Source organism: Phocoena sinus, chromosome 14 (assembly GCF_008692025.1).
Source record: "Phocoena sinus isolate mPhoSin1 chromosome 14, mPhoSin1.pri, whole genome shotgun sequence".
In the NCBI taxonomy this organism is placed as follows: domain Eukaryota; kingdom Metazoa; phylum Chordata; class Mammalia; order Artiodactyla; family Phocoenidae; genus Phocoena; species Phocoena sinus.
The window spans coordinates 77,321,251-77,343,159 of record NC_045776.1 but is presented as its reverse complement, the minus strand read 5'-3'; the positions used below and the strand labels follow the sequence as shown (position 1 = coordinate 77,343,159).

The following is a 21,909-nucleotide window of genomic DNA, read 5'->3' as shown; positions in this document are numbered from 1 at the left end:
TCTCATATGTCAAAACCTCAGAGCAGAGAAATTATATATATGGGTAGCATATATATAAATGTATGTATAATTTATGCAATATTTCTCCTATTCGCACTCTCTACTTAAGCTATCCATTAAAGCCCATCACATTAATTTAATTGAAAAATTCTGGGGGAATTGTATTAGTTTTTTTCCCATTAAATTAACATTACAGCCTTTAAATAGATGTCCTGGATGCCTATTGTTGCTAACAAAATTATTATGCAAATTGAAATCTGCCCTTTCTGGATTTGGCCACCAGCTTCTCACCCTCCTCCTCTTTCCGTGACCCCGTTAATTTAATTGCCCTTTCCCCTGAGTTCCCAGGCCACAGAAGTGGGACAGGAACCCTGGTCTAAGCCAGAGGCTCCGGGCGGGGCTGTGGGGCTGGGGCTGGGCTCAGCAGAGCAGGTTAGAGTTTTAGACTCTGGTCTCCAAGGCCCTTGTGAAAACACTCTTATCCTGAGAAAGAGAAAAAGGGTGGGCGGTCTTTCCCAGGCCCCTCTGTGGCCAAGATTGTGCTTGGTATTAAAGAGGATGGCGTGTGAGTCAGAGGGGCTGGGTTCGAAATTGGATTCCACCCCTTAGTGAGTCTGAGATTTTGGGCAAATTTCCTAACCTCTATAAAACCAAAACAACCGCCCCTCCCTCAAGGGAAGCTGAAGGAGGACGTGAAATAATGGACAGTGCCTGCCTGGAGCAGGTGCCCCGAAGGGTTGCTATTATCATTTATCATTCACTCGTTCATTCTCCCATTCATTCAGGAAGTAGTCTTGGAGCCCACTGGGCTGGGTGCAGGGGCTGTGGCGAGAAGCAGATGACCCAGATCTCTGATCTCCTGTAACTTGTATGGTGGGGTGGGGGTGGGGAATAAACAAGTAAGTGATATGATTGTGCATAGAGGTAGGTGTTATTGCCATTATTAGCAAGTCAGACATGTGTTTAAAAAGTGAAAAATGCAGTTCTGCTAATTAATCAATCACGCTGATTTGCCTGCTACACTTAAACCTCCAGGAAGTAGAACCGGCCGTTTCCTTTGGGCTTGGATCCCAGAGGCCTGCTTAATCCCTGGGTACTAGTTGGAAGGAGCTTTTTCTTTAACGTGAGCTGCTAGATGGCTGGAAACAGAAGCTGAGTGACAGGGACTCTGGAGCAAGGAGATCTCTTTGTGAGATCGGCCATATTCCAGTTTTGGATGGGGTAGGGGTTCCCCCAGCCCTGCTTTAGGTCTTATCTCTCTGAACAAAGCTCGTGAAGTGATCCCCAGCTAATCTCTCTGGATGAACACCAAGACTTCACTACCCTTCAAGAGTATCCAAGGGGGATGTCTTATCTCATCTTTCCCATCTGTTTGATCTCCAGGAGTCTTTCTCCTTTCATGAATGGGCTCTTCCATTTGCGTAGACACTAAGTAGATTGAAATGAGGTTTGAAAAAGGAAAGTCAAAGCTTGCTTTGTCTTTAGGGTTTGAAAACACACCCCTGAAATAAACAGCAGGGGTGGAAACCAGCCTACTCCGGTCCACAGGTTAGTTCTCCCAGTAAAACTAGTGCTAAGCTAGAGCCTGGAAAGATGGGTCCCTTGGCTGGGCAGTTCTAGCTCAGGATATCTCCTATGGCTAGGGCGGGGGTCACCTCGAAGTTTTCATGCTCATATCTGGCATCTGGATTGGGAAGACTTGTACAGCTGGGGGCTGGAACAGCTGGGCTCCTTGGGTATATATTACATCTCAATGTGGTCTCTCCAGCATGGTGGCTTTAGGGCAGCTGGATATCTTACATGGTGGCCAAGGCACCCAAAGCAGATGTCCTGAGACAGAGAGAACCAGGTGGAAACCATATCACTTTCTGTGACCTATCCTTGGAAGTCATGCTGTCACTTCTGCTGCCTTCTGTTGGTTGAGGTGGTCAGAGGGGCCAGCCCAGGTTGAAAAGAAGGAAAAAGAGACTCTACCTCTTGATGGCAAATGGCAAGATTCTGGAAGAACACGAGGGACTGAAAATATTGCAGTGGGTAATGTTTACTCCTAAACATTCCTGGTTGAGATTATTAGGATGGTTGTAGACCCAGATGTGCAAGGACAAGACAACAAGAACATTTCTAGGAGATAACATAGGAGAATGTCTTCATGACTTCAGGATAGGCAAATGTGACATAATAAGACACATGCATTGCACTCTGTGTCTGTTTCCTGACACACAGCTCCTAAATCCCTTGGAATTTCCTGAGTGATAGTAGGTTCTTTTGTTCTAATGAAGCAACTCTTCATGGTCTCCTGGATAGCTTCAGGATGGGGCCTGGTCATCAAAAAGATCAAGCCATGATTAGAGGCTTGGAACTTTCAAACCCACTGTACATCCTCTGGGGAGAGGGGAGGAGCTGGAGACTGAGTTTAAGCCAATCATGCCTATATGATGAAGCCTCCATAAAAATCCCTAAACTGTGGGTTCTGGAGAGCTTCTGAGTGGATGAACACATCATATTTCAGGGAGTGGAGCATCCCTACTCCATGGGGATAGAAGCTTCTGTGATTGTGACCCTTCTAGATCTCACCCTATGTACCTCTTCATCTGGTTGTTCATCTATATCCTTTATAAGTAAATGTTTCCCTGAATTTTGTGAGCTGTTCCAGCAAATTATCAAATGTGGGGAGTGGGAACTCCTGACTTTTTAGCCAAGTCAGACAGAATTATGGGTACCTGGGGCAACCGTTACTTGTGACAGGCGTCTGACTGGGATTAGTCTTCTGGGACTCAGCCCTTAACCTGTGGAGTTTGATGCTAAATGCGTGTAGTTGGTGTCAGAATTGAATTAAATTATAGGACACCCAGTTTGTGTCCCAAAATTGGAAAATTGGTTGGTTTTGGGGGAAAAAAAATCCAACACATTTGGTTCAGAAGTGTTGTGAGTATAGAAACAGTTTTCCTTTAACAAATATTTCTGAAACAGGGCACACACACAACTAACCAGAAAACACAATTGATCAGTTCTTCATTAAAATTAAGAACTTCTGGGGCTTCCCTAGTGGTACAGTGGTTGAGAGTCCGCCTGCCGATGCAGGGGACACGGGTTCGTGCCCCGGTCCGGGAAGATCCCACATGCCGCGGAGCGGCTGGGCCTGTGAGCCATGGCCGCTGAGCCTGCGCGTCCGGAGCCTGTGCTCCGCAACGGGAGAGGCCACAGCAGTGAGAGGCCCGCGTACCCACCCCCCCCCCAAAAAAAAAAAATTAAGAACTTCTGTTCATCAAAGGACTCCATTAAGACAATGAAAATGCAAACCACAGAGTGGGAGAAGATAGTTGGAATAAAGATATCAATGGAGGACTCATATTCAGAGTATTTCAAGAACTCCGGTAAATCAATAAGGAAAAGAAAAACAATCCATTTTTTTAAAATGAGCAAAACATATGAATATGATTTTCATAAAAGAGGAATCCAAAGGGCCAATAAACCTGTCAAAGAGTCAACATCATTAGTAATTAAGGGAATATGATTCAAACCGCAAAGAATTTTTATATGAGTAAAAGCTTTTAGCTGGACACCTAACATTTTTTAACTTTACTGTATATAAATTTTACACATACACATACAAGAATGGCTAAAATTACAAAGAAAGAAATCTGTCAATATCAAGTGTTGACAATGCTAGGAGCTGCTGGAACACTCATATACTTAAGATAGGAGGGCAGATTAGGACACCCACTTTGGGAAGTTACTTATTCAGTATTTACAAAAACCGGTTGTAGCACATGTACTCTAGGAATATGCTCAATAGCAATAAGTAAATGTGTGCACCAAAAGACATGGCTAAGAATATTCATAGTGGCATTATCTGTATTAGCCCTGTCTTAGTCCATTCAGGCGGCTATAACAGAATATCATAGACTGAGTGTCTTATAAAAAACAGGCATTTATTTCTCACAGTTCTGGAGGCTGGGAAGTCCAAGATCAAAGTTTCAGTCAAGTTAGTGTCCAGTGAGGGTCCACTTCCTGGTTCATAGATGGCCATCTTCTCACTGTGTCCTCGCATGGTGGAAGGGACAGAGATCACTCTAGGTCTGTTTTATAAGGGCACTAATTCCATTCATGAGGGCTCTACCCTTATGACCCAATTACCTCCCCCAAACCCCACCCCTTAATACCATTACAGTGGGGATTAGGTTTCAACATAAGAATTTTTGAGGGACACAAACATTCAGTCTATAGCAAGCCCCAAACTGGACCCAAATCCCAAACTGGACCCAAACCCCAAACAACCCAAGTATCATCAATAGCAGAACAGATATATAAAGTGTGACATATTCTTACAATATGATAATTGCAACACTGTGTATAGAATACTGTGTAGCAATGAAATTGGACAAACCCACACAATAGCATGGAGGGATCTCTCTCACATATCACTGAGTGAAAGAACGTGCTATATGATTCAATTTACCTAAAGTTTACAACCAAGCAAAACACATGATAAGGACAGAAGTAAAATTAGTGGCTATCTTTGGTGGTGGGGGGTGGGGATAACTGGGAGGAGCACAAGGAACACTTTTGGGGTGTTGGTAATGTTCTACATCTTAGCCTGGGTGGTAGTTAGAAAGATGTGTTCACTTTGTAAAAATTCATCAGATTGGTGTACTTTTATCATATGTATATTACGTACACTTCAATGAAATAGTTGCTTTTTTTTTTAATAGATCTTTATTGGAGTATAATTGCTTCACAATACTGTGTTAGTTTCTGTTTTACAACAAAGGGAATCAGCCATATGCATACGTATATCCCCATATCCCCTCGCTCTTGAGCCTCCCTCCCATCCTCCCTAACCCACCTCTCTAGGTCATTGCAAAGCACTGAGCTGATCTCCCTGTGCTATGCTGCTGCTTCCCACTAGCTATCTATTTTACATTTGGTAGTGTATATATGTCAGTGCTACTCTCACTTCACCCCAGCTTCCCCCTCACCCCACTGTGTCCTCAAGTCCATTCTCTATGTCTACATCGTTATTCCTGCCTTGCCACTAGGTTCATCAGTACTATATATATTTTTAATTCCATATATATATGTTAGTATACGGTATTTGTTTTTCTCTTTCTGACTTACTTCACTCTGTATGACACTGTAGGTCCATCCACCTCACTACAAATAGCTCAGTTTCATTTCTTTTTATGGCTGAGTAATATTCCATTGTATATATGTGCCACATCTTCTTTATCCATTCATCTGTTGATTGACATTTAGGTTGGTTCCATGTCCTGGCTATTGTAAATAGTGCTGCAGTGAACACTGGGGTACATATCTCTTTTTGAATTACGGTTTTCTCAGGGTATATGCCCAGTAGTGGGATGGCTGGGTCATGTTAGTAGTTCTATTTTTAGTTTTTTAAGGAACCTCCATACTGTTCTCCATAGTGGCTGTATCAATTTACATTCCCACCAACAGTGCAGGAGGGTTCCCTTTTCACCACACCCTTTCCAGCATTTATTGTTTCTGGATTTTTTGATAATGGCCATTCTGACCAGTGTGAGGTGATACCTCATTGTAGTTTTGATTTGCATTTCTCTAATAATTAGTGGTGTTGAGCATCTTTTCACATGCTTCTTGGACATCTGTATGTCTTCTTTGGTGAAATGTCTATTTAGGTCTTCCACCATTTTTTAATTGAATTGTTTGTTTTTTTGATATTGAGCTCCATGAGCTGTTTGTGTATTTTGGAGATTAATCCTTTGTCTGTTGTTTCATTTGCAAATATTTTCTCCCATTCTGAGTGTTGTCTCATTTATGGTTTCCTTTGCTGTGCAAAAGCTTTTTTAAAATAAATTTATTTATTTATGGCTGCGTGGGGTCCTCGTCGCTGTGCGCGGGCTTTATCTAGTTGCGGTGAGTGGGGGCTACTCTTCGTTGCGGTGTGCTGGCTTCTCATTGTTGTGGCTTCTCTTGTTGCAGAGCACAGGCTCTAGGCATGCGGGCTTCAGTAGTTGTGGCACGAGGGCTCAGTAGTTGTGGATCGCAGGCTCTAGAGCGCAGGCTCAGTAGTTGTGGTGCACGGGCTTAATTGTTCCGCAACATGTGGGACCTTCTGAGACCAGGGTTTGAACCCGTGTCCCCTGCATTGGCAGGCAGATTCTTAACTACTGCGCCACCAGGAAAGCCCCTTGATTACTGTAGCTTTGTAGTATAGTTTGAAGTCAGGGAAGCTGATTCCTCCAGCTCCGTTTTTCTTTCTCAACATTGCTTTGGCTATTCGGGGTCTTTCCATATGAATTGTAAAATTTTTTGTTCTAATTCTGTGGAAAATGCCATTGGTAGTTTGATAGGGATTGTATAGAATTTGTAAATTGCTTTGGGTAGTTTAGTCATTTTCACAATATTGATTCTTCCAATCCAAGAACATGGTATATTTCTCCATCTGTTTATATCATCTTTGATTTCTTTCATCACTGTTTTATAGTTTTCTGAGTACAAGTCTTTCGCCTCCTTAGGTAGGTTTATTCCTACTTATTATTTTTGTTGCAATGGTAAATGGGATTGTTTCCTTATTTTCTCTTTCTGATTTTTCGTTGTTAGTATATAGGACTGCCAGAGATTTCTGTGCATTACTTTTGTATCCTGCAACATTACCAAATTCATTGATTAGTTCTAGTAGTTTTTTGGTGGCATCTTTAGGATTTTCTGTGTATAGTATCATGTCACCTGCAGACAGTGACAGTTTTACTTCTTCTTTTCCAATTTGTATTTCTCTTTCTTCTCTGATTGCCATGGCTAGGACTTCCAAAACTATGTCAAATAAGAGTAGCGAGAGTGGGCATCCTTGTCTTGTTCCTGATTTTAGAGCAAATGGTTTCAGTTTTTCACCATTGAGTATGATGTTTGCTGTGGGTTTGTCATATATGGCCTTTATTATGTTGAGGTAGATTCCCCCATGCCCATTTTCTGGAGAGTTTTTATCATAAATGGCTGTTGAATTTTGTCAGAAGCTTTTTCTGCATCTATTGAGATGATCATATGGTTTTTATTCCTTAATTTGTTAATGTGGTGTATCACACTGGTTGATTTGCGTATACTGAAGAAACTTTGCATCCCTGGGATAAATCCCACTTGATCATGGTGTATGGTCCTTTTAATATGTTGTTGGATTCTGTTTGCTAGTATTTTGTTCAGGATTTTTGCATCTATGTTCATCAGTGATACTGGTCTATAATTTTCTTTTTTTGTGATATCTTTTTCTGGTTTTGGTATCAGGGTGATTGTGGCTTTCTAGAATGAATTTGGGAGTGTTCCTCCCTCTGCAATTTTTGGGAAGAGTTTGAGAAGGATCAGTGTTAGCTCTTCTCTAAATGTTTGATAGAATTCGCCTGTGAAGCCATCTGGTCCTGGACTTTTGTTTGTTGGAAGATTTTTGATTACAGTTTCAATTTCATTATTTGTGATAGGTCTGTTTATATTTTCTAATTCTTACTGATTCAGTTTTGGAAAATAGTACCTTTCCAAGAATTTGTCCATTTCTTCCTGGTTGTCCATTTTATTGGCATATAGTTGGTTGTAGTAGTCTCTTATAATCCTTTGTATTTCTGCAGTGTCAGTTGTGATTTCTCCTTTTTCATTTCTAATTTTATCGATTTGTGTCCTCTCCCTTTTTTTCTTGATGAGTCTGGTTAAGGGTTTATCAATTTTTTTTATCTTCTCAAAGAACCAGCTTTTAGTTTTATTGATCTTTGCTATTGTTTTCTTTGTTTCTATTTCATTTATTTCTGCTCTGATCTTTATGATTTCTTTCCTTCTGCTGACTTTGGGTTTTCTTTGTTCTTCTTTCTCTAGTAGCTTTAGGTGTAGGGTTAAATTATTTATTTGAGATTTTTCTTGTTTCTTGAGGTGAGATTGAATTGCCATAAGCTTCCCTCTTAGAACTGCTTTTGCTCCGTCTCATAGGTTTTGGGTCATTGTGTTTTTGTTGTCATTTGTCTCTATGTATTTTTTTATTTCTTCTTTGATTTCTTCAGTGATCTCTTGGTTATTTAGTAGTGCACTGTTTAGCCTCTATGTATTTGTGGTTTTTACAGTTTTTTTCCTATAATTGATTTCCAATCTCATAGTATTTTGGTCACAAAAGATGCTTGATATGATTTCAATTTTCTTAAATTTTCCCAGGCTTGATTTGTGACCCAAGCAAGATGTGATCTATCCTGGAGGATGTTCCATGTGCACTTGAAAGTGTATTCTGCCACGTTTGGGTGGAATGTTCTATAAACATCATTTAAATCTATCTGGTCTATTGTGTCATTTAAAGCTTGTGTTTCCTGGGCTTCCCTGGTGGCACAGTGGTTGAGAATCTGCCTGCAAATGCAGGGGACACAGGTTCAAGCCCTGGTCTGGGAGGATCCCACATGCCGCAGAGCAACTAGGCCCATGAGCCACAACTACTTAGCCTGCACGTCTGGAGCCTGTGCTCCGCAACAAGAGAGGCCACGATAGTGAGAGGCCCGTGCACCGTGATGAAGAGTGGCCCCCGCTTGCCACAACTAGAGAAAGCCCTCGCACAGAAACGAAGACCCAACACAGCAAAAATAAATTAATTAATTAATAAACTCCTACCCCCAACATCTTCTTTAAAAAAAAAAAAAAAGCTTGTGTTTCCATATTTATTTTCTGTTTCGATGATCTGTCCATTGGTGTAAGTGGAGTGTTAAAATCCCCTACTATTATTGTATTACTGTCGATTTCCCTTTTCATGGTTGTTAGCATTTGCCTTATGTATTGAGGTGCTCCTATGTTGGGTGCATAAAGATTCATAATTGTTATACCTTCTTCTTGGATTGATCTCTTGACTGTTATGTAGTGTCCTTCCTTATCTCTTGTAACAGTCTTTATTTTAAAGTCCATTTTATCTGATACGGGTATTGCTACTCCAGATTTCTTTTGATTTCCATTTGCATGGAATATCTTTTTCCATTCCTTCACTTTCAGTCTGTATGTGTCCCTAGGCCTGAAGTGGGTCTCTTGTAGACAGCATATATATGGGTCTTGTTTTTGTAGCCATTCAGCCAGTCTGTGTCTTTTGGTTGGGGCATTTAGTCCATTTACATTCAAGGTTATTATCAATATGTATGTTCCTATTACCATTTTCTTAATTGTTTGGGGTTTGTTTTTCTGGGTAGTTTTCTTCTCTTGTGCTTCCCGCCTAGAGAAGTTTCTTTAGCATTTGTTGTAAAGCTGGTTTGGTGGTGCTGAATTCTCTTAGCTTTTGCTTGTTTGAAAAGCATTTGATTTCTCTGTCAAATCTGAATGAGATCCTTGCTGGGTAGAGTAATCTGGGTTGTAGGTTTTTCTCTTTCATCACTTTAAGTATATCTTGAAGTATACTTAAATGAAATAGTTTGCTTTTAAAAAATAATTATATAGGGGCTTCCCTGGTGGCGCAGTGGTTGAGAGGCCACCTGCCGATGCAGGGGACACGGGTTCGTGCCCTGGTCCAGGAGGATCCCACATGCTGCGGAGCGGCTGGGCCCGTGAGCCATGGCCGCTGAGCCTGCGCGTCCGGAGCCTGTGCTCCGCAGCGGGAGAGGCCACAACAGTGAGAGGCCCGCGTAACGAAAAAAAATAAAAATAAAAATTATGTCCTTGTTCTGTAGCAGAGGTCAGCAAACTGTAGCCCCTGGGTTAAATCCACCCATTACCTGTTTTATAAATAAAGGTTTTTAAAAAAATATTTATTTATTGTGGTTGTGCTGGGTCTTAGTTGTGGCATGCGGGATCTTTAGTTGCGGCGTGCAGACTTCTTAATTGTGGCATGCGGACTCTTAGTTTTGGCACGCAGACTCTTAGCTGTGGCATGCGTGCGGGATCTAGTTCCATGACCAGGGATCGAACCCAGGCCCCCTGCATTGGGAACGTGGAGTCTTACCCACTGGACCACCAGGGAAGTCCCTATAAATAAAGTTTTATTGAGACACAGCCATGCCCATTTCATTTACATACTGTCTATGGCTGTTGATGTGCTACAATGACAGAGTTGAGTAGTTGTGACAGAGACCAAATGGGCCACAAACCCTAACATACGTAGTATTTGGTCTTTTACAGAAAAAAATTTGCTGACTCCTTTTCTATAGCCTATCACTTTGGGGTCTCATTCAGTCCTTCTGCTTATATTAGAGAAGAGTCAGGACTGTTTTTCAAGGAAAATGTCAGCCCTATTAAAAGGCTCTCCTTCAGTCTACTCCCTTGCATAGTTGGGGTGCCTTCAATTAGCTGTATATCTCCTTGGGTTTAGTGCTTAAGACCCCATACCAGATGGCCAGCCCCACTCTGCCTTCCAGTGATTGTCAAAGTAATTTGATTTGCTTTGAATTTCCTGTCCTAATTCTGTTTTTAAAAATTCTGGTCATTTGAATTACAAAAGTAATACATATCTTTTGTGACATTTCAAGTAATAAAGTATCTAAAATAAAATTAATAGTCTCACCACTCCTCTCCAATCCAGCTCCCGGTGCAATCAGTGTTAGCAATTAGGTATAAATGTTTCCCTACTGTTTTCTTTATTTATAAAAACATATAGAAACCCACTTACTGGGTGTGACTTTTTTTGGTCTTCTTTTTTTAAAAATAAAAATAGGATCACATTCGCTTTTATTCTATTTAACAAGGTGTCGCAGGCATATCTCCCAGTCAATGTGTACAATTTTATTTTATAATTTTTGATATCTGTACTGTGTTCCTTAATGTAAATACCTCCTGATTTTTTTCAACCATTTTCCTCTTAATGTACATTCAGATTGCTTCCAGGTTTTTTGGGTTTTTTTTTTAACTATTACAAATTATGCTGTAATATACTTCTTCATATATTTATGTCTTTATACAATGGCATTTTCATTTCTGGTGGATATATTCCCAGAAGTGGGAGCGCCGGGCTACAGTTTAGATTTTCAAAAATACCAACAGTTGATTTTCCACCACTTTATAATAATTTGCAGTCCTCCCCCAATGGTGTTTGAGAGAACTAGATTCCTTACACCCTCGCCAGCTCTGGATGTTACACATATTTTCCATTTTTGCCAATCTGATGGGTAAAATATAGTAGCTCATTGTTCTCATTTGCATTTCCCTGACAAGTGAGCCTGAGCATCTTTTCATATGTTTATTGAATATTTGCATTTCTGCTTCTGTGAATTTCTGTAGCCTTGGCCCGTGTTTCTACCGGGTTATTGGTCTTTTCCTTATTAATTTGTAGGATCATTTTATAACCTAAGCATATTAGCTCTTTATTAATTATACGGCTGCACATATTTTCTTTGTTTATCATATGTTTTGCCATGGCTCTGCTTTTGATTAAAAAAAAATTAAATTTCTGCCCACTAGGTTCTTGCTAAGAATATAACTAAAACCGTTAACTTTTCAATTCTTATCAGAATCTCAGCTCTGAGAAATAATATATGTGGAGCTTTATTTAAGCAGTGCTTCTCAAACATTTTCTAATTTAAGTAACCGACCCCCCCCCTTTTTTTTTTCCAAATACGTCCTTGGGTTGAAAAAAGAGAAACTGATGTGGTTGAATTGGGTCTGGGGGCTCAGATCTCTGCCTGAGAGAGGCCTCTTCCCCTCTCTTCCAGCAGCCCCTGAGACACTGGGGGAACCACTGGTGCTCCATGGAACCGAATTTGAGAATCGATCTTAAAGGCTCTGCAGTCCCTCCATCATTTCATTAGTTTTCTACCGTGTGTTCCGTAGCATATTAAGTAGGATATTAACAAGCGCTTTGTGAAGAAAGGACTCTGAGATTGTTCCATGGCCTGCCAAAATCGGGCACGCTTTCCCTTTTCGAACTAGCTCACACTTGGATTCTTTTGAGATGGAAATGCTAGTGTACCAAGAGACAGAAACTGGACAAAGGGTAACACACACCCTTAATTTCTTTTCATAGGCGATGCCAAAACAAACAGACAGTTATTGCCCTTGCTGCTCCCCGCCATCAGCCAAAGGTGCGACTCTTGTTTTCTGACTGGTCTGAGTAAGTACTGCTCATTTAGCGCTCAGTTATGGGTAGCCAAGGACATGGCTATTGGTTATGGGTAACTGAGGGGTCTTATCTGACATCTACAGAGGTGACCAGCAAGGAAAAGGGGTATGCTGACCCCTTTTTAGTTTCTCGGGGGCAGAAATTGTGGACTCTTAGTGACGGTCCATCACACCTTTCTTCTGCCTTATTTGGAATTTGAGTGACCAATTTCTTTTCCAAAAATCATTTATTTATTTGAAGTCATGCCTAGAAAAAAAGAGCAAAGAGGAGTTTAAATAAAGGTGCTTTAAGGAAGAGATTTGAACATACTACTTTGTTTCCTTCCTAGGTCCTTTTAAGAAGGGACAGAGGAAAGACATATTGGCATACCTTGCTTAAGAATGGCAGTCTGGGGCTTCCCTGGTGGCGCATTGGTTGGGAGTCCGCCTGCTGATGCAGGGGACACAGGTTCATGCCCTGGTCCGGGAAGATCCCACATGTCGCAGAGCGGCTAGGCCTGTGAGCCATGGCCGCTGAGCCTGCGCGTCCGGAGCCTGTGCTCCGCGACGGGAGAGGCCACAACAGTGAGAGGCCCGTGTACCGCAAAAAAAAAAAAAAAAAAAAAAAAAAAAAAAGAATGGCAGTCTGTTCATCTTACCTGTACTTATGAGAAAGAAACACTCTTTACAAGTAGGATCAATGGACCTAAGTCCCATTTGGAGACTGTCCCTAGGTTCTTGCACGACAGGGGGCAAAGGAGCTTGGGAAGTGCTGGATTTCTTTACTGCAGGACTTCTCAGAGCCTTTAAAATGCTAGTGTTCGCTGTGAGGTTCCAAGAGGAAGCCATGGGGGGTTTCCCACCTTTCCTTGACTGCAGAACCCTTTGTGGGCAGAACTTCTCCAGGACTGGTATTCCATCATATGTCCTTTAGGAAAAGCTGGACTAGATAGCCTTACATTTTTCCGTGGATAAAACCAGACTCTCAGAGGATTGCAGCCTTTTATTCCTTTGTTTTGGCCACTTATAGGTTGGCTTGTATTGAACTTCCCTTAACCTGCATTGAGCATAAACTTGCTATCATTTTTAATGCCAGGTGGTTGCAAGTTTACTAGTAGAAGCTGTGCTTTCCTAAGCAATCAGTTTGCTTATATCCAACACCATCAGTTTTGTTTCCCTCTTTGCCCATAGTGCCAGGATGCTCAAACCAGATTTCTGGGTCACTGCCAATAATGGTATAGAAATCTGTGGTATATATTTTGGGTACCGATCTTATCCTTTATTTCAACATATTTTCCTACCTTTTCAATGAGTCCCCATTTCCTTGTTTAAAATTTTTTATTATGTTGTATTGATGTATGTAAATAGGCTACCTTCTAATCCTATTTCTGAAATGCAGTGGAGCATAATAATAAGATAAGCACATACCTACATGTGTAATCCAACTAGTGTATATTAAATGCTTACCATATGCAAGGTACCCATTAGGGTCCTGGGGAAATAGAGATGAACGTGTTGTGGTTGTCGTCCCCGGTGGACCTACAGTGCTGTTGTTGGTGAAACAGACTAAGTAAATTACCACCATCCACAGGCATAAATAATCACTACAGTATTGTGTGTTAAATTGTAAAAGAAGTAGGTGTAAAGTGCTCTGGACGTTCCAGAGAGACTGAGTAGAGAGAGAGAGAGACAGGCAGAGCTGCCCCAGGCCCCTGGCTACTGCTCCTGGCTGTCTAGGCCTTTCCAGCATCAACCTCCAGGTACAGGTAGGTGAGAGAGTCTTTGGATGATTCCAGCTGCAGTCTCAAGCCACCCCAGCTAACAGAGTGGAGGGTACCTCTGAGCCCTGCCCAAATGACAGATGTATGAGCAAAATAAACTATTGTGGGGTTTTTTTGGCTGCACTGGGTCTTCGTTGCTGCACGTGGGCTTTCTCTAGTTGCGGCCAGCAGGGGCTAATCTTCGTTGGCGGTGAGTGGGCTTCTCATACAGTGGCTTCTCTTGTTGCACAGCACAGACTCTAGGCACGTGGGCTTCAGTAGTTGCGGTGCATGGGCTCAGGAGCTGCGGCGTGCAGGCTCTAGGGCGCACAGGCTTCAGTAGTTGTGGCTCGCGGGCTCTAGAGCGCAGGCTCAGTAGTTGTGGCCCACGGGCTTAGTTGCTCCGCAGCATGTGGGATCTTCCCAGACCAGGGCTCGAAGCCGTGTCCCTTGCATTGGCAGGCGGATTCTTAACCACTGTGCCATCAGGGAAGTCCCAAAATAAACTATTGTTGTTTCGAACTAAAAAGAAAGTGCTGTGGGAACCCAGAGAAGGAGCAAATAACTTTGTGGGGAAGAAGGAGAGGAGGGTTGGGATTGTTTGGCTGAGACTGTGGGTGAGGTTCAGGGTACTTGCTCACAGCTGGACAGGATCTGCAAATTCGTGTGTCTGAGTCTGTGCATTTTTTGAGAAGAGGCTCCACTGCTCTCATCAGATTCTCAGAAGAGTTCATGACCCACAAAAGGTTAAGATCCATTGCCTTAAAAGGGTGAGGAGACAATCGCCAGGACAACAAAGAATGGAAAAAATGTGCGAAGCCCTGGAAGCCCTGGGGTCTGTTCTGGCGAATATGTAGGGTAGGAGTGACTGAAGACTCACACTCACTCCATCTTCTCTCGTTTGACAAATAATTTCCTGAACACCTACCATGGATCGGGCATTGTGCTTGGCTCAGAAATACAACAGTGAACATGATCTTTTGTCCCTCTACAGACCTTGCAGGCTCCAGAAACCTCCCCAGAAGGCTATCCTAATCCCCATATCTTTTTCCCAATGACCTGGGAGGCGAGCTTAGTCACCGGAACGTACCACGATTTCTTTCTTGGGAAAGAAAAAGCCCCAACAAGGAATGAAAAGACTTCTTTCTACATCGAACCAGACAATGGATGCAGTTAATAAAGAAAGCTGGAGAAAAAAAACGTAGCCACGTGATTCGATGTGCTTTTACTTGACTATGATTTCAATTTAAATCTTGATTGTATACAAACAGCATCTCTCAACACTGAAAACCCGCAACTGGGAAGACTTGTTTTCCTTTTTATCTTTCTCTCTCCCCTCTCTCTTACCTCCCTGCTCCCCACTGCCCATGCTTTCAAAATTGTTTTCAAGGCATCAGGAGAAATTTATACTGCAGTTGTGAACTTGATTCTTGGTTTTATCACTGACTCACCGTTCCCACGTACTGTACCTCTGATTTTCCATCTCCGAAATGGGTATGATTATACAAGAAAATAATGTCTGTGGAAATTTTAAGAACCTCAGGTGATGAGTTTTGTAGAACTTTCACAAATACACACAGAGTATCTGATTAACATGTAGGCAGAGTGGGGGTGGCAGAATTTCCTCAGGACAACCTCAGCAGACAGCATGTGGTTCCCTTACCTGTTGATGCATTTGTCTATATGTTTGGTTGAATTATGCCGCTGGATAAACCAGCCTGCAGCCACCTCATACTTGATCTTGAAACACAACACATTCTCTTTCAGGTACAGAGCTTCCAGCTCTGGCTGCTTATGAGTAGGGGAAGGGGAATGGACACGTTCTGTTCCTTGCTGTTCCCAGGACACAGGTTCAAGCTTGCTTCCCCCACCCCCATCCCATGAGTTTTATTCTCTGGAAGTCTTCCCTGAACCTTGGCAGACTCAGAGAATCTGTTACCAATGAGCCCTAAACTGGTGTTTCTAACCTCATGTGAAGTTCATATTGTCTATATGTTGCCCATAAAGAGCAGTTGTCGCTGGGAAAGTCTTTCTGTGTTGCAGGGGAAGGTAGGGATATCAGGGGAAGGACAGCTATGCAGTCTAGTGTGGAAACAGCAAAAATAAACACCAAGGCTCTGAGTTTAAAAGTCAACCGTTCTTAAAGATGTTCTCTAGTGGACGTTGGGTACTGTGTCTATTGTTTTTGCTTGCCTATCAGCCATTCTCCTTTCTTCTGGAAAGAGCAACCCAGTTTTGTTCTGGTGATCCATATTCCCCCATTGGATGTCGTCTTTTTGTTTGTTTAAATACAATCAATTGTACAGATTATTTATTTATTTATTTATGGCTGCGTTGGGTCTTCGTTGCTGCTCGCGGGCTTTCTCTAGTTGCAGTGAGCAGGAGCTACTCTTTGTTGTGGCATGTGGGCTTCTCATTGCGGTGGCTTCTGTTGTGGAGCACGGGCTCTAGGTGCACGGGCTTCAGTAGTTGTGGCACATGGACTCAGTAGTTGTGGCTCACGGGCTCTAGAGTGCAGGCTCAGTAGTTGTGGCGCACAGGCTTAGTTGCTCCACAGCATGTGGGATATTCCTGGACCAGGGGTCGAACCTGTGTCCCCTGCACTGGCAGGCTGATTCTCAACCACTGTGCCACCAGAGAAGTCCTGGATGTCGTCTTGGTAGTGTCATTAATCAGAGTGCCTTACTCTCCTCTGGCCAAGATAGAAGCCCATGACTGTGGCTTGTCCAGATATATTCTCCCAGAAATTTGAGTCTAGAAGGACTCCACAGGGTCGGAGCTCATTCATCCAGGCATCTGTGCCCAGAAGAGACTGACTCTTAGTTCCCCTGGGCCTCCAGAGCTTCTGTGGCCTTCTAAGGACTGTTCTTGGGCTATTACATCTATTCTGTGAATCTCCCAGGCCCTTCCAATGCATACTTTTTTTTCTCTCAAGCTAGTTAGAGTAAGCTTCTGCCTCTGGCCATAATGAAGTAACTGGCACCAGACTTGTTTTCCAGCTGTACACAACTAGAAAACTGGACAAAATATATGAAACAACTGGTTTCAGACATTGGGCAACAGGCTGTGCAGAACTGTGAGCCTGAAAGAAAGGACGCAAATGAGTGGGCCTGTGATCACCTTTCTGCCTGGAAGTACTTTTTAGATTGCAGCACAGGAAGGATGATTCTAAGCAGAGCATAGTGGCCTCTTTGAGTTGAGGAGACATAGATGATCATATGCAGAGGTTGATGAGGCTGGAACTTGTGAGGCAAAGTTCCAGAGACGATGGTACTACATAGATAAACAGTGCCAGAAATCTGTATAAGGAGCCCTTTGAGTCATTGGCTGAATACTAAGTTGCTCAGGCTTTGGATAAAATGCTACAAAGTTGGCAAAGAACAACTACTGTGGAAGTATACACTGAATAATTCCCAGAGCTCTTACGGGATTGGGGGACATTCAAATTTCAGCAAGCCAGGATGGGAATAACCTATTGAACATCCAGTGCATTCATTAGAGACCACAGTGAAGTCAGACCTTAGTAGTAGGGCTAAACTAGCCTTAGAAGAAAGGCTTCTCTAGATCCACCCCAACAAAGCTTTTCAAAAAGCCTCAAAAAATCAAGCTGACCAGTAAATAACTTAACTTCCCTCCAAAATCAACAACAAAATCTAGACATTCAATTCATAACATTAATAATATCTAGCATCTAATAAAAAATTACTAGACATCTAAAGAAGAAGCATAGAAATGTGAACCATTACCAAGAGAAATATCAGTCACTATAAACAGATTCAAAATGATAAAGATGGTGTAATTAACAGACAAGGACTTTAAAACAGCTATTAGAAATATGTTCAAAGATTTAAAGGAAAACATGAACATAATGAGAAGTGGAAGAAAAAAATTTTAAAGAACCAAATGAAACTTCTAGAAAGGAAATATACAATATCTAAAATGTAAAATTCACTGGATAGGTTTACATATTAAACAGCATATTCAACATATTCTTAGCATATTAAACAACAGCACATTAAAAGTTGCATAAGAAAAAATTAGTACACATGTTGACACAATAATAGAAGTTATTCAAACTGTAGCACAGGGAGAAAAAAGACTAGGAAAAAAATGACCACAGCATCAGAGACTCTGAAACAATATTAGATGGCTGACCCTACATGTAATTGGAGTCTCAGTATGGAAGGAGGGCAGAAGTTTGGAGGTACTGATGGTTTCAGGCTCTGCTGGATCCAGGAACTCAGACAGTGTCATTGGGAATCTCTCTATCTCTCATCTTTGCTTTCCTTGGTTTTGGCCTCATCCTCAGGCAGGCTGTACCCAGATAGTGACAGAGATAGCATCCAGCAGCTCCAGGCTCATATCCCACACAGATGCAGATCCAAGAGAAAGTGAATTTCTCTTTCCCCATATTTCAACCATTATTCAGTCTGATTAACCCACTTAGGATCACACACCCATCCCTGAGTAATTCCTGACTCTGATCGGCCAGGTCTGAGTTGTATATCCTCCTTCCGGGGGGTGGAAGAGAGATGCTCTCCCAAAGATAAATTGGGACGCTGTTACCAAAATATGGTGCCATAGATGTTGAACTGCCAAAAAAAAATAGTCAGTTACTACACTTGCATAAAGCACTAAACAATAAGAGCTGTCGAGTACAGCCTCATCCAAGTACAACTTTGCATGTACCAACTCACTTAATCCTTACAACTGTATCAGGATGGAAGCTCATGAAGGACCGAGCTTTATGATGGTTTTCTGGTTCCAGCTCCCAGCCTTGTGTGACCCAAGGTGGTGCCTCCTGTCCCCAGTCACTTCAGGTACTGCACTGTCAACTTCGGGCTTTCTTTCCTTCTTTATTTTTGGCCCCTGGGAATTACCCCAGTTTCCTTAGAAACTTTGTTATGCATTAACGGTTAATTATTCTTTTCAACATCTCTCTATATGTTTAATAGCAGGATGGTTTTCAGCTCATCTCTCCATTGTACAGATGGATCCCCAATGTATAATGGGTCATCTCCCCATTGTATCAGTGAGGAAACTGAGGCCCAGAGAAGTTAAGTAGCTTACCCCAGGCAACACAGCTAGTAAGTAGCAGAACCAGTGTTCAAACCCAGAGCCTGTTTTTTTTGTTTTTTTTTTGTTTTTTGTGGTACATGGGCCTCTCACTGTTGTGGCCTCTCCCGTTGCGGAGCACAGGCTCCGGACGCACAGGCCCAGCGGCCATGGCTCACGGGCCTAGCCGCTCCGCGGCATGCGGGATCCTCCCGGACCGGGGCACGAACCCGTGTCCCCTGCACCGGCAGGTGGACCCCCAACCACCGCGCCACCAGGGAAGCCCCAGAGCCCGTTTTTTAACGCACCATGCTCTGCTACATCAGCGAATGGTGGCTGGTTAATGAGGTCACACACCTGCGTCTCTGTCTGTGGCAGAGTCTTACCTAGACCTTGGGATCCCAGCTCCTCCCTAGACCCTGGAGTCCTTGAGGCACCATCCTACTTCCTGATAATTACTAAGCCCACAGGAAAGGGAACCTCAATGTTTATGTAAGACACCTTGCAACCAAGATACTCTGAATGTTTTCCGTCTGGACAAGGGGAAAGGGGTGGTGGGGAGAAGACCTGGCAAATGGGAGCCATGGTGGCTTTGTTAGTTTCCTGTGGCTGCCATACCAAATCCTTGGTGTTTCTTGGCTTGGAGTGCATAAAGTCCAATCTTCCCCTGTCTTCCCCTGGCCTTCCCCTCTGTGTGTCTGTGTGTATGTTCTCTTCTGAGTGTCTAATCTCCCTTTGCCTCACTCTTCTAAGGATACCTGTCATTGAATGTAGGGCCCACCCAGGTAATCCAGGATGACCTCACCTTGAGATCCTTAAGTTTGTTACATCTGAAAAGACTCCTTTTCCAAGTAAGGTCACATACACAGGTTCCAGTGGTTAGGATACAGGCATCTCCCTCTTGGGGGGAAGGGGGCACTACTTAACCTACTACTATGGAAAAGCTGCCAAACTTTGTTCCATCTCTGAGCTGTGACCGATGTGGAGAGAGCCACAGGCTTGGCTGAGTGAGTGAGCCGTGGTGGGTTTTTGACAGTGCCTCTTTTATTGTTTTGTACTTTTCTGTTTTGAGGTTTTCTGCCCTCTTTTCTGGAAGGTGCACGATGCTCAGTGCTGGGCTCTGTGGTTATTTTCACCTAACAGCTGTGTTTCCGGCGAGCAGCTGGGGATGCTTCTGACTCAGCAGAACCGTAGCAGTAACCGTCAAGAAGCCGCTCAGGCAAGGCTAGAAATAAAGGAGCAGTTTCTTCCCCCACGTCCCCTCCTCCTTTCACTTCCCCACCCGCGGGGACCTTTCGAAAGTCTCAACAAAGCACTTCTTAAAAAACTCCCGCTTCCACCAGTATGCTCAAGGCCTGGCTGAAGGTGGCCCTCAGCTAGGCTTTCCGAAGGCAGATGGATTCCAGAAAGGACTCTGGCAAAGCAGCCTGGCTTTTGTGGGAGGCCCCTCCCAAGATGCCCACACCCCCTCCCCACACGGCTGTGTCTTACAAGTTTCCCACAGGTCTGAGCAGTGAAAGCAGAGGCTGGCGGGACTTCTGTGGTTTTCCAGGGTGTGGCCACAAGGGCCAGGGTATCTACATTCAGCAGCCCTTCTCTGTTTAAAAGGTAATGATTTCACCCTGGGCCTGGGAGGCAGCTCCAAAGTTTTACCCCTGGAGAGAGGCCCTGGAAGTCCTGCCTGCAGCAGGAAGGGAACCAACAGGAAAAAAAATTTGCGTCCTGGAGAGCCAACGTCTGTGCATGCTGGTGCCTGCAGAAGGCTCACGGGAGAGCGAGACAGCTGCATTCTGAGCCTCGTTGCTGCTGTTCCGAGAAAGAAAGGAACAAATAAATTTAGCTCCATCCTACGCATCCTTCACAGCTGCTTATTGACCAAACAGAAACAGGCCTCTGTTTCAACCCTGGCTTCTCAGCTTTTTTGCCTGATGAGGTCTGCCACCGCCCTTTACAAGGAGGTGACTGACCCCCGCCGCCTTTAGCTCTCGACTAGAGGCTGTACAAGGAGCTCAAGTTCAGGGTTTGAGGTGCTTTTGCCATCCTGAAACAAAATGGCGGCCGGTAAATGTTTCCACCTGGGCCTCGGCTACTGGACTTCCTAATGTATTTCTTTGCAAGGCAGAACGTGGGGAAGGCTTGACTGCTCAGAGGCCAGCCTGTAGTTCCCAGAGCCATTAGTTTAATAGCACCATTTGTGGAAATAAAGAACTCGCTGACTGGATTTGCAAGTTAAGAGACTGGAACGAAGCGCTGAAGAGGTTTAATGGGGCCTCAGCTTGGAGGGGATCCTCTGGGACAGGAGCAAACTGTGGACTTCGAGTCAGACAGATCTGGGTTCAAGTCCTAGCTCCACTACCTAAGAGCAGAATGCTTCTGGGCAGGGAGCGCTGTCTCCTCACCTGGGAGTGAGGCGTTGGCCACGATGTTGAGCTTCTCTGAGCCTCGTGAAACAGCAGTAATGATACAGGGTTGTCGTGACATGACATCATGTATTGAACATGCCCAGCCCAGTTCTTGGTGTTCCAGGATGGCACCAAGTCCGTCCGCTTCACCTGCCTGAGCCTGATCCCTTGCCTTCTGGCCACAGCATCCGACTCTTTTCCGTAAAGATTTCGGGCTCAGCTTACCCTCAAACTCTGCAGGTGAGTTTGTGGCCCAGGACTGATCATGGAGAATCTCACACACCCCTGGCCATAGTGATTAGTTCCTGGATGTTCACGGGACCCAAGCTGAGATCATCAGAGCCAAATTCAGGGATATTGGTGGAATTATTGGGATGGAGAAAATCTTTCTGCTGGATTTCTAAGGGGTCAAATTTTAAACATGGTGATGGTGGTTGATCTCTTTATGTAAAGGAAGGAAGAATCTCCCTGAGAATAAAGCCAACACAGAAGAAAGCAAACAAACCGACAAACAGACTGTTCTGACCATTTGAGGCCCTTGATTCAGCCATGCCTGAAGCCGTCATCCCATGATCTTTCCGGTTATATGAGTCAACACCTTCCTTTTTTGATTTAAGCCAGTCTGAGTTAGGTTCTATCTCTTGCAATCTGATGACTCCTAAGTATTACACAGCTCAGTACGTAACTTT

General features: G+C 43.4%; 1 protein-coding gene across 5 annotated transcripts in view; it reads left to right on the top strand.

The window, feature by feature from the left end:
- Positions 1-21,909, top strand: part of C14H12orf49 (chromosome 14 C12orf49 homolog) — a 220,133-nt gene that overhangs the window by 113,239 nt on the left and 84,985 nt on the right. The window contains exons 5-6 of one of the 5 annotated variants that reach the window (XM_032603176.1): positions 11,930-11,987; positions 14,758-14,962. In XM_032603176.1, the coding sequence (XP_032459067.1) occupies positions 11,930-11,987; positions 14,758-14,798 (99 nt within the window). In that variant the 3' untranslated portion in view covers positions 14,799-14,962. Of the gene's footprint in view, positions 1-11,929; positions 12,017-14,757; positions 14,963-21,909 lie in introns of those variants that run through there. The other 4 variants (XM_032603178.1, XM_032603175.1, XM_032603171.1 and 1 more) reach the window with 4 other exon arrangements.